The sequence below is a fragment of the Canis lupus genome, chromosome 7, assembly GCF_003254725.2.
Source record: "Canis lupus dingo isolate Sandy chromosome 7, ASM325472v2, whole genome shotgun sequence".
NCBI classification, from domain to species: domain Eukaryota; kingdom Metazoa; phylum Chordata; class Mammalia; order Carnivora; family Canidae; genus Canis; species Canis lupus.
Genome location: NC_064249.1, coordinates 75007533 through 75020486, shown reverse-complemented (window position 1 = coordinate 75020486; position 12954 = coordinate 75007533). Strand labels below are relative to the sequence as shown.

General features: G+C 34.5%; 1 protein-coding gene across 8 annotated transcripts in view; it reads right to left on the bottom strand.

Moving 5' to 3' along the window:
• Nucleotides 1–12954, bottom strand: part of ANKRD12 (ankyrin repeat domain 12) — a 124515-nt gene that overhangs the window by 82686 nt on the left and 28875 nt on the right. For all 8 annotated transcript variants that reach the window (XM_025429506.3, XM_025429508.3, XM_035718739.2 and 5 more), the window contains exon 2: nt 9191–9328. In XM_025429506.3, the coding sequence (XP_025285291.1) occupies nt 9191–9277 (87 nt within the window). In that variant the 5' untranslated portion in view covers nt 9278–9328. The remainder of the gene's footprint in view (nt 1–9190; nt 9329–12954) is intronic.

Below are 12954 nucleotides of genomic sequence, written 5' to 3'. Positions count from 1 at the left end.
TTACAAAGTTAAATCCTCTTGAGCTATTTTTCCACTTATGTCAATGAAATCAAGCTTCACAGGCATGTATTTTCTTTATATGGTTGTTTTAAAATGTAGGGTTTATTATTATTCACATATGGTGAAGCGAACAGATAAGGGGACCACTGTCAGGTAAGTAGTGTTATTCTCAGTTCCCAAAAGGAAGGGGCACGCCCCACTATCCAGGACCACAATGGGCAGCACCAAGGTGGGCTGGGAGGCAGGGGAGAAGGGAAATGTGGGCAAGAGCTTTTATTGTGGTTTCCACAGGAAAGAAAAGGCAAGGCAAAGTAAACAGGTTCAGGATTGGCTATTTTAAGTAACATCAGCAGTTTCTGGGCTCTGGGTGCTGTTTCTCTTATTGTCTGGAACCTGGCTCTAGTGTGATTTACTGGGACAGGGGGACAGTAGCCCAGAGTGGGAGAGTTGGATACAGCTGGTGGCTGGGTTTAGACTCTAGATTGGTTGGTTTGCATATGAAATGTATGGCCATATGTGAGTTGTTTACTATCTTTGGGAACTGACTAGCCCTGGGAGTGGCAGTCTCTCCAGTGTCAGCAGGCCTCAGATGTTAAGATCATCAAAAATAAAAAGGCATGATTAATACAAAGGTTAACTAACAAAATTCTAGAGATTTGCCTTAGAAATAGGAGTCTTTGTTATTAATAAAAGAATCTAAGAAAAACATGATGTCCCTTTGCCCTTAAATCTGCATAAGTGAAGACACTGTTCTGTGCCATAAAACAAGTTAAAAGAAACCAATGTTTTTTTTGTTTTTGTTTTTAAAGATTTTATTTATTTATTCATGAGCGACACAGAGAGAGGCAGAAACATAAGCAGAGGGAGAAGCAGGCCCCATGAAGGGAGCCTGATGTGGGACTCAATCCCGGGAACTCCATGATCATGCCCTGAGCTGAAGGCAGATGCTCAACCACTAGCCACCCAGGCGTTCCTAAAAGAAACCAATTTGATACCATGCGAAGTTGAAAATGTTCACAAGAACATACTGATCATATTCTCCTCTGCAACTGCTACCAACCAGTTCTATTCTCTGTAAAATAAAACTATCTTTGGAAGTATTATTTAACAAAGGGTTTTTGTAAGGTTCTTGAACACTTCAGTTATGTCCGATGGTTCTGAAATTTCTGTATTTACCAAATGGTATAAATACTCTCTCAATCCAGGAGCAAATCACTGGCACATCCTTCTTCCATATCCATGACATAGAAAAGTCTACCACTTTAGATTACTTTAAAATATTTTAAGTTTTTTTCATTTATGTTAGTACTATTCTTTCAATAACCTACAATAGTCACCATATACAGTAATGAAGTCAATGTAAACATCTGGGGTCCACTATATGACAATAAAAGGACGACAAAAAAATAAATGGCAAGACAATAATGACCTTCTATCACTGTTTCTGTTAGACAATGTGCTGGTATCCTTTACCAACTCAGTAAGATGGAAAAAAGAGGCAGTAAAAATTTGCCGAGAAATAAAAAAACAGAAAATAGAAAACTTGGACACAACCCAAAATATTAATAGCTATCTGTGGGTAACAGTGTTTATTAGTGTGTTGGGAGAGAATTCTTGATGGCTCTCTTGCATAGCTGCACATCTTACAAGCAGAGGCACTAATAACTCCCTTTGTTCTAGACTATCTTTTCAAGAGTATCTATCTATATGGAGAACAGCCTTGGAAGGTAGTTCTCTTTCTCTGAGCAAAAGGTAGATCTGTTTACTGTTCTGTAATACATAATTTCTTCTTTTAGGGTAAAGACCAGGTAGACTTATTGACCATTATACTCTCCTGTACTGCAACTCCCTTTAACCATAGTTGTCATCTTGGCTCTCTTTGTCTCCTTGTGAGAAATAGAGCTCAGGTTACAAGTACCAAAGCTAATAGGTGGCTACTGTTATTCTTTTAAGAAATAAACTTTCCTTTATATCTCACTCAGGAGTCTTGTATCTGCCAGCAGCATCCATCAATCTGATTGGCTTGCAAGTAAGACAGGATACAATACAATCTTAGATTCTTGGATTTTTACAAGGCAATTTCTATTTTCATTATTCTTCTATCTATGTATTTTCTAGTTTTTCTACAACCAACATACATTACTTGAATAGTAAAATAAAAGTTTCTCTATTATCATTTGGATACTAATTAATGAAGATCTGAATTATGCTGATGAAAAGGAAAAGAAAGCTACTTAGCAGGTTAAATGATTAGTATCCACTCTTCAATTTCATGAATTTAACCTAGATTTTATACTTTCATAGAAGGTTTTATCAAAGATTTTGTTTTAGAGTAATAAATCCTCGGCAGCCTGGGTGGCTCAGCAGTTTAGTGCTGCCTTCGACCCAGGGTATGATCCTGGAGTCCCAGGACAGAGTCCCACATCAGGCTCCCTGCATGGCACCTCTTTCTCCCTCTGCCTGTGTCTGTGCCTCTCTCTGTCTCATGAATAAATAAATAAAATCTTAAAAATAAAATCATAAATTCTAATTTACAGCTAAGAACAGTTAAAAAAATTTCTAAACCAAAATCAATGTGGAAAAAAATCCCACAGATTATTAAAGAATAAAATATTTGAAGAACTGTGAGTAAACATTTTTGATGAACTCCTGACTACTGTTGATATTTAATGAGGTAATGAAAGTACTTTATATTAAATGTATACTGCTATTGAATGTGATTATTACTTAAAATTATGCTCTACTTAAATGCATTTAAGAAATTAAGTTTTGGTTCAGGTTATTTTATTAATTTAGGATCTCATAACAGCAATAGTCCATGTCATATTAAACTGTAAAATAAGATCTCAATTTATCCGAACTGTATATTTATTTCTAAAATTGTATGCAAGAAAAACTCAGAAGAAGCTTAAGGCTGGCTTTAAGGCCACTCACTAAGTCAAATATCTTTTTAAAACCAAAGAAAATCACTTTTAACAACAGCTTTCAAGGTCAAGTTGCTCAGAAATCATGAGCACCCTGCACATTGCCTCAGAAGAGCTTCTGATCCTCACCCAAACAGACAGACATGTGATCTTGAAAAAATATTGAATGATTGAACGGAGACTGAAAAGAGTTAAATATATGTATCACTTTGGGTAAGCCAAAAATTAAAAAATGAAAAATCTAATTGTATTATTATTCCCATTTATTGTATAAATCTAATAATCAATAAGGATTCTTAACAAAGCACTATTTTTAACAGGATTAAGTTAGTGAAAAGTATTTGTTTTATGCTAGTTGTTTCCATACTTTTGTGAAGGCAGTACTCAGCCACTACTGTGTATTTAGTGGCAGCTTCCAAAGAAACATACAAAGTACCTAGGAAAAATAAAACTTTTTAAAAGTTCAGCCATATAAAAATTCAACGCCCCAAATGATATCAAGCAGCCCAGATATAATTTCACACATACAACCTTTACTGTATTCAAACATTTAGAAATAAAAGTTCTAATTGTCACCTCAAATCTAGCACTGCATTCTGTCCCTACAACTATACTGAAATTACTTTTACCAAGCAAAGTCATTTTAAGGTATCCCAACTGACAAAATCCAGTCACCTCACCCTTCCTATTAACCCCTGTGGCGTTTGGCATATAGACTCTCTTAGCCACTCTTCCATTTAACCTCTCCTGGTTCTCTCTGTTCTCCTTGTTTCCCATCTCTTGATGACTCTCCAAGTATTTGAATTCCTCAGGATATACTGTCTTCCATTCTCGCTCTACTCTCTTTGGGTGACATCTCCATTTTATTAATTTAGGATCTTATAACAGCAATAGTCCATGTCATATTAAACTGTAAATAAGATCTCAATTTATCAGAACTGTGTATTTCTAAAATTGTATGCAAGAAATGATAAGGTTATTTTTATATTAATCTTCATATATGTATTTCCAATGAGCTGTTTTGAGCTTTGGATTTATATCCAAAAATTTCAGTTATATCTAACTGCTTACTAATACTTCCAGTGGGATGTTCCAATGGACAAGTAAACAAGTACAAACCAAACATTCTTTTCAAAACAACCCATTCCATTTCTTGGATTCCTTCTCAGGGAATAATGGTTAAATCAACCTCAGGGTGGACCCAGATTACTTATTCTACATACACAAGTTCAATTCATTCAACATCTTTTAGATCTGCCAGCTTCTTTCCATCCCCATAGCCACTGTCCACACTGCCTTTTGCTTGGATCTTAAAAATAATACTCTAGCTGTTCTCTTCTCTTTAGAGTCAGTGGCCACAGGATAAATTTCAAGTTCCTTAGCAAGAAACATAAGGCCATGATGAACTGGCCCCTGTCCAATACTCATCTCCTACCCTCCCCATCCTCATTTTATATATATTACTGTAACAGATTCAGGTCTTTTTTTTTTTTTTTAATATCTTGGAATGTCCTCTGCTCCCACTTTCCTGCTGGCCACATACTTATTCATCCATGAGAATTCAGACTATGTATCTTTTCTACTGTGAAACCATCCATGTATCTTCTAGAATTATTTGCTTCTCTCCTTTTTGTCCCATCATTATATACTCAATACTTTCATTTCATGTGCTACTTACAACGGTAGAGCAATTCTCAAAGTATGGTACCTGAGACAGTTTCAGAGGATCTGCAAGGTAAGAAATATGCTCACAAGTGTTACTGTACCTTTCTCATTCTCTCAGGAACACATACTAGACTTTTCTAGAGACTACAGGACAAGTGATACCCAAATATATTGCATGCAGAAGCAGATGAGAATTTGGTGGTCTTCTGTTAAATCAGACATTAAAGATATGTGCAAAACCAAGGACACTCTTCTAATATTTTTTGTCTTGGAATATAGAGTTGTTTTCCATAAAAATATGTGTGTAAACATGTACTAGGTTGTTTTTTTAAAACCAGTTAGTAAACATTTTTTTCTCAAGTTATAACTTCTGATATTGTAAATATCCACAGATGTAACCACATATAAGAAAGCTCTCTGGGATCTTCAATTATGTTGAAGGAGTCCTGAGAGGAAAACATTTCAGACAAATGGGAAGAGTAATTAGTTAAGACTCTTCATAAAGATTTACATCATACCTTGTTGTTTTACTCTAAGTGTCATAAAAGAGTACATAACACAATAGGAATCCCATATAAGGTTTGCTAGATAAAATGATTAATGAATTCATTCTGATTAAGATTTTTCATATTTGGTGCATTAAAATACATTTGGGGAAACTTGTCTATGGTGGTGTGAAGATACTAGCAACTTACCTCCACAAGAAACAACTATAAATCTAGACAAAATTGTCAAAAACAACCACTTTAAAGCTCTAGAAATTGAAAAAAGCAAACAACAAATTGAGAAGTTCCTGTCTACCCCCCTAAGAAAAACAGCTTAACTATGTATAAGAACAGTGTGTGTCTTTGGTATTCTTGCCTAGGGAATGCTTTCATTCCCAGGCTGATGCTTAGTTTGCATGAAGTCCTACTAGGGTGGGGTTGGCAATGAAAACCAGCATCTTTACTGCCAGAGAGTGTCAATTTGAATTGGTATAGGCCAAAAGCCCACACCCAGCTGCATTGTTCATAAAAATAGCAAGCAGGGTAGGAAACAATTGGAGGGCACAAAACACAGAGTCCTGTTAGCCTAAGGTTGTGACCTTGCTGTGAAAAAGCAGCAGCTGGTGAATAGGCCACAAATTTAACAAGGCGACTGCAGAAATGAGAGAGCCATAGGCGGTACCAGATAAGACTTGTACATATCCCTGGCTGAGAGGGGAAGCTATGTCAATGTATGAGGAAGATCTGAGAAGGGTTAAGCTCTCCATATATCGCTCACTGAATGGGAGATTGTGTGTATATGCAGAGGAAATCTGAGAGAGTCCACGCTTTCTATATATCCTTAGTTGACTGCACACAGGTAAAAGGAAGATCTGGGTTAGCCCAACAGAAAGTAAATGCCAGGGCAGATTTCAAAAATGCCCGAACATTGAATGCACTCCCCAACACACAGGCAAGTCTGTCAGTAGAAGGGAGAAGTCTTACTGGCTCTTGGTGTTTGAGTACAACCTCTGAACAATCAATGGCTGCTGATTAATCTACACAGACACAACCGGGGTAACCCTGTGGAAGCAAGACCAAAAATGAAAAAGAAAAAACATGGATACCAGTGATAGTGACAAATAGAAATAAGTATTCAATAGAAGTTTCTGAGTAAGCCCACATATCAGACTAGACAGTTATTATAAAAAAAAAAATTAAACAATGTTTAAAAAAATTAAAGTATGACGATAATGACTTATTGAATAGAGAATACTAATAAAGAAAAATTACAAAAAGAGCCAAATGGAACTACTGGATTTGAAAAGTAGAGTAACTGAAAATATATTAAAAACATTCAAGGGGCAGTCCAGGTGGCTTGGCAGTTTACCACTGCCTTCAGCCCAGAGCCTGATCCTGGAGACCCAGGATCAAGTCCCACATTGAGTCCCACATTGAGTCCCACATAGGGCTCCCTGCATGGAGCCTGCTTCTCCCTCTGCCTCTCTATCTGTGCTCTCTCATGACTAAATAAATAAAATCTTAAAAAAAAATAAAAACATTCAAGAGCAGATGCAAGGTGGAAAAAAATCAGTAAATTAAATATTCCAAATTTCATGAAAACTTTTACTCTATAGATTGAAGAAGCTCAACAAACCTTAAATAGAATAAACACAAGGATATCCTAAGCACATGACAGTAAGAGAAAGTGGCAATGATAAAGAAAAATTCGTCATGACAAGGGTACATAACAACAGCTGACTTATCAGAAACAGTTAAAAGCAAGAAAGATACACAGGAGTTTCTTTTTCATGTGAAAATGCTCTAAAACCCAATAGTGGAGATAACTGCACTACTCTGTAAATACCCTAAAACTACTGAAGTGTACACTTTAAATAAATGAATCATATGGTATGTGAATTCTATCTCAATAAAGCTGTTTTTAAATTACAGCAAAATTAAAATATTCCTAAGATCAATGAAGACTGAGAAATCTAATCACAGCTGAAGATCTGTTGTACTAAAATTCTTAGAGACCATAAGGATATGACAATCTGAGAGTAACTTGAGTCTATAAGAAAAAGAAATTAAGAGTGATGAAACTGGTGAATCTGTAGATAGAATTGCATGAATATGTATTTCTTTCATCTCCTATTTCATCTCCTATTTTGACAGTCTATTTTGGGGTTAATAAAAAATGTTGATGAATCTACAGATACACAAATAAAAGGGAGGAAATGGAGCTATACAGGAACAAAGCTGCTATATAATACTAGAATTAAGTTAATATTGACTTATAATAATTAGATGCATATTAAAATCCATAGATCAACCTCTAAGATTACAATTAAAGAATTCAGAAATTTAATAAGTTTAAAATATCAGAAATTTAAGAAATCAGAAATTTAAATATTATACTGAAAAATATTTAAAATAAAAAACATATGGGAGAAAAACAAAAAAACATATCAAACATATAAGAACACAGAGTAAAATGGCAGATATAAATCCAACCCCTATCAATAAATAATTATACTAAATGTAAATGGATTAATCACTTTAATCAAAAGGTAGAGATTGCCAGTGTAATCAGGCAAGAAAAAAATCAAAGTATCTATGTTGGAAAAGAAGTAAAATTATCTTTATATGGAGAGGACGTGATCTTGTTTGTAGAAAATCCTAAGAAATCCATAAAATTTTAGAACCAATATATAGGCTCAGTAAAGTCATAGCATACAAAATCACTAAATAAAAATCAACTGTAATTCTATACACTAGCAATGAAAAATCCAAAATGAAATGAACTACAATAGCATCCAAAAGAATAAAATACTAATAATTTAGCAAAGGAGGTGCAAGATTTGTACACTAAAACCTACAAAGTATTGTTCAGGGAAACTAAAGATCTAAACAAACAGATTCTGTGGCGATGGACTGAAGACATACTGTTAAGAGGTCAATACTATCCAAACTGATCTATTCAATAAAATCCCTAGAAAAATCCCAGGAGGCGTTTTTGTACAAACTGTCAAGCTAATCCTAAAATTTATACGGAAATGTAAAGGACCCTGAATAGCCAAAACAGTTTTTGAAAACAACAAAGTCTGAAAACTTAAAATTCCTAATTTTGAAAGAAGACTGGGGTTGCCTGGGGTTGAGGTGGGAATAGGGACTGAATGCAAATGGGCACGAGGATCATTTAGCAATGATGGAAATGTGGTAAACTGGATTGTGAGGATGGCTGCACAACTTTGTGAGTTTACTAAAAATCATTGGATTATACACTAAATGAGTATATTTTAAGGGTATATAAATTATACTTCAATAAAGCTATTTAAAAAAAAGATTTGTACACGAATGCTCATCACAGCTCTATTCATATTTGCCAAAAACCGGAAACATTTCAGATGTCCTTCAATAGGAAAATGATTTAGGGGGAAGAAAAGAGGAAAACCAAAAAAGCAAAAAGAAAAACTCAAAAGATAATGTGTAAAATTAACTAGATAAAGGAGAGAACAGTTGGAAGACAACCACAGAAATCTAAAGGAAGGTTTTGAGGACCTAAATTAAATAGGAATGAAGGAGGACAGATGTAAAAAGACAAAATCGTAAGTCATCGGCAATGACTAATAATTAACAAGAACCGTTAACATTTATTGAGCACAAAATATTTAACAATCATTGTATTAGGCACAATACTTATGCCATTTCACTATTAAACAATTCTATAAAGTACTCTTGTCCTCCATTAGAGACACGGAGTTTGGAAAAGTTATGTAAATTTATCCAAGATTAAAGACATGGACAATGCAACTGCTACTGTGTATGTTTTGCTACTGGAAGTAGGGTGAAAAGGTGGAGAAAGAAACGCCAAATAATTGTGAGGTCTTGGATTTTTTTTTCACCCCCTCTCAATTATTTCTTAAATAAATATGCCATATTAGTAACTGTGTTATCTAAGGACTGAAAAACAATCTTATTCCTAAGAATCCAGTTTAATTCTAAAGGATTTAGGTCAATGGTTTGGGTTTATCTAGCATCCAACTGCTTTTTATTTTATGGGTAATTATTAAAAATACTAAATGGGAAATTTTTCCCAATTCCAAGACTTAACACATTTTTAGTATAATTATATACCTTTCTTCCATATGGTTTTTCTACCATATTGCTGTCACTGTCAGAATTTTCACTCTGAACTGGTTTTGTGAACCCAGATTTGGGCATCTTATAGCTGTTCAGCTAGCTTCTTCTTTTATCAGTCTTCTCATCCTGGATCTGTAAAGAATGGATATATAAGGGTTATTTGTATACATATGCAATGAAACTTACTTAAATGTATACACCACAGTTAATATAATTTGTTATTCTCTAGGTCTCTGTAAGTCCTAGCCTAAAGTAAGTTTTCGTTTAAGAATTTGAGCTTCTGATTAAAATTCTCTTGTTACAGTCCACTCAGTTTGTCATTGAAAAGAAGAAAGAACTACTTTTATATTTCTTCCCACCTTCTCTAGACTAGTATCTAGTATCTAGTTTTCCAGGGAACCACAAGCAGTGTAAGTGAAAGCAGTAGCAAAGTGTCATTTTAGCCTGTCTTCTAGAGGTAGAAGGTCCTACTAGATTCTCTGGTAGTTCTGCACTGGTCTGGAATTTACTTCTGAAAACCCAGCCAAGAATATGATAGGTTTGATTGCAATTTTACAATATCTAATTCCATTTTAAATTAACTTAAATTTATGAAACCGTTCCTACTTAAAAATCCTGGAGTGTTTATTTTCCTTCACTCAACTCTCAGACATTCCCAGGCAGTTAGTCACTTTATCAACCTACTCATTTGCTTAAAGTTTATCATCCTGTAATTATTATGTCATGTATCATTTTCTTTCTAATTTCTTCAGCCTTCTGTCTCCTGCTCTGCAATAGGTCAAGAAACTTCTTAGAAGCGTATGCTTACATACAAGCTTACACTTGAAATCCAAAAAAAATTCCCAGAAGGTAGTTTTACATATAAAAAGGGAAGCCATGCGACTAGACCAATGTTGCCGTCTGATGACCCACTAGCTACATGTGGCTGTTAAAAGTTAAATTAACTAAAATTAAGTAACTATTGTATAATACAGATATATACTTCTATTATCACAGAGAGCTCTATTGTATAGCACTGGGCTAGACTGAGGTTGCTGGCCAACAGGAGCAAGACGTGGACAACAAAACGACTGACAAGCTTAATTTCTAATTATTTCATGCAATAAATTTCCTATGGATGAATATTATGGGTCTAACTAAAAGTAAGCTACATTCTAGCATCTATGTGAATTATTAAAACCCACATACCTAGAAGATTAGTAAAATCTTCTGTGTTCTTCAAATTGTTCTATTGGTACTTATTAAAATGTCTGATTTCAATAGATGAAACAAACCCCAAAATCCCTTAAATGAACTGAGTTAACTTGTAAATTATTAAAACTAGATTCAATTAATCTGAACACAGCCAAATTAGAATACATTCCAACAGAAATAACTGCCAGAGTTCAAATAGTTCAAATCTTTCATTTATAGAGGAGGAAATAAACGTGAATAAAGAAACTTTTTGATATTATACACATGAGGCAGAGTTTATCTTGGGATCATTTAACTGTTCCAACTATTCCTATATAAATAGAATCATTTAAACATAGCACTGCCCTCAAACTAGCCTTGTGTAAAGCTTACAGAGTTATAGTTATGAGTCATATATAAACAGAAAAATTCTGACTCAAAAGCAAAATGGATCTGCATATTATCAACAGGCATTAGTCTAGGTGAGACTGTAAAGATAAAGCACTATACCTTTATAAATCAAGCAAAGAAAGTTATTGGTGAATGTAGAAGTATCACAAATATTTTTAAAGCAAATTATATACAGCAATAGTATTCTATTAATGGACTGTGTTAGGAAGCAGCTTATAGTATCTTTCAATTACTTAATTTAGAAAATTTCAGAGTAAAAATGAAAATTAGATTCTAAAAATATGACATCAATAAATATTAAGCATTTAATATATAGTTAGGTTCTAAGCCCATGCTATATAGTGTAAAAGCTAGAGCAACCAATATGCAAACTATAGTTTGCACAGGATAATCAAAATCATGTTAGGTAAATGAAAACATCCAAACATACCAATAATGATATGAAGTACAAATGGACTAAACACACTAATTAAAATGTCAGATTGCACACCTGAAACTACTATAACACTATATGTTAATTATACTGGAATTAAATAGAAAAGTGAAAAGAAAACTAAAAGGTGGCTATCAGAAGGAAAGGGGAAAACAACCATACAATAAGCTATTAACAAGAAATTTACTTCGTAACGATATAGGTAGGTTAAAAGTAAAATAATGGAAAAAAGATATGCCATGCAAGCACTAATCAAAGGAAAGCTAGAGTCACTACATTATCAGACAAAACTGATCTCAGAGCAAAGAGGAACTTTACATATTACACCTTGACAAAAAGATCAGTTCACTAAATGTGTATGCAACTAGCAACAGAGCTTCAAAATACAGGAAGCAAAACCTGAAAAAATTGACAGGCGAAATAGACAAACTCATAATTATAGTTGAAAGCTTCAACTATTCTCAGTAAGACAAAAGATCACCAAGGATATAAAAGAACTAAAAAATGCCATCAATTCAACTGGATCTAAATGACATTTGTATAAAAATCTGCCCAATAGGAAAATATTCATTCTTTCCAAGGGCACAAAGAATATTCACCAAGATAGGCCACATGATGGGTCAAAAACAAACATTAATAAATTTAAAATAATTGGGGTGCCTGGGCTGGCTCAGTTAAGTGCCTGACTCTTGATCTCAGGGTTGTGAATTAAAGCCCTGTGTTAAGCTCCACATGGGGCATGGATGGAGCCCACTTAAAAACAAAAAACTATAGATCAATATAATAGCTCATGATCATATACAAGAAAATCTTCAATAAAATATTAGGAAATTAAATTCAACTACATATAAAAAGGACAATCCATTATGAAAAGTGGGATTTGGGGTACTCCCAGTAACTCGTCAGTTTATTTTTATTTTATTTATTTATTTTTAAAAAAATTTTATTTATTTATGATAGACATAGAGAGAGAGAGGCAGAAACACAGGCAGAGGGAGAGGCAGGCTCCATGCCGGGAGCCCTAGGTGGGACTTGATCCCGGGGCTCCAGGATGGCGCCCTGGGCCAAAGGCAGGCCACCCACTGAGCCACCCAGGGATCCCCTAACTCATCAGTTTAATGTGTGAAACTCAATCTATGCAATTCATTGTATTAACCAACTAAAAGCAAAAAACAAATGATAGTCTCAACAGACACAGAAAAAGCATTTGATAAAAATTAGTAACTCATTAATGACAACTCCTAGTAACAGAACTTGAATGCTTTGTCTCCAAAGATCAAGAATGTGCACTCTCATCACACTTCATCATCCCCCTCCCCCCCACCCTGGGCTCTAGTGAGGTAAAACTGACAGACAAAAACTGTATGTATCTAAGGTGTACAACGTGGTAATCTGATACATGTATACACTGTGAAATGATTACCACAATCAAGCTAATTAAAACATCCATCCTGTCATACAATTAACATTTTATCTGTGTGTGTGCAGTAAGAGTGCTTAAGATCTATACTCTTGGAAACTTTTAAGTATAAAATACATTATTATTAACTACAGTCACCATGCTATACATCTCATTTCCACCAATCCCCAGCAACCATCATTCTACTCTTTGCTTCTGTGAGTTCATTTTTAAATTCCACATATAAGTGAGATCATACAGTATTTATCTTTCTGTCTCTGGCTTATCTCACTTAGTGTAACGTCCTTCAAGTTCATCCATGTTGGCACAAATGGCAGGATT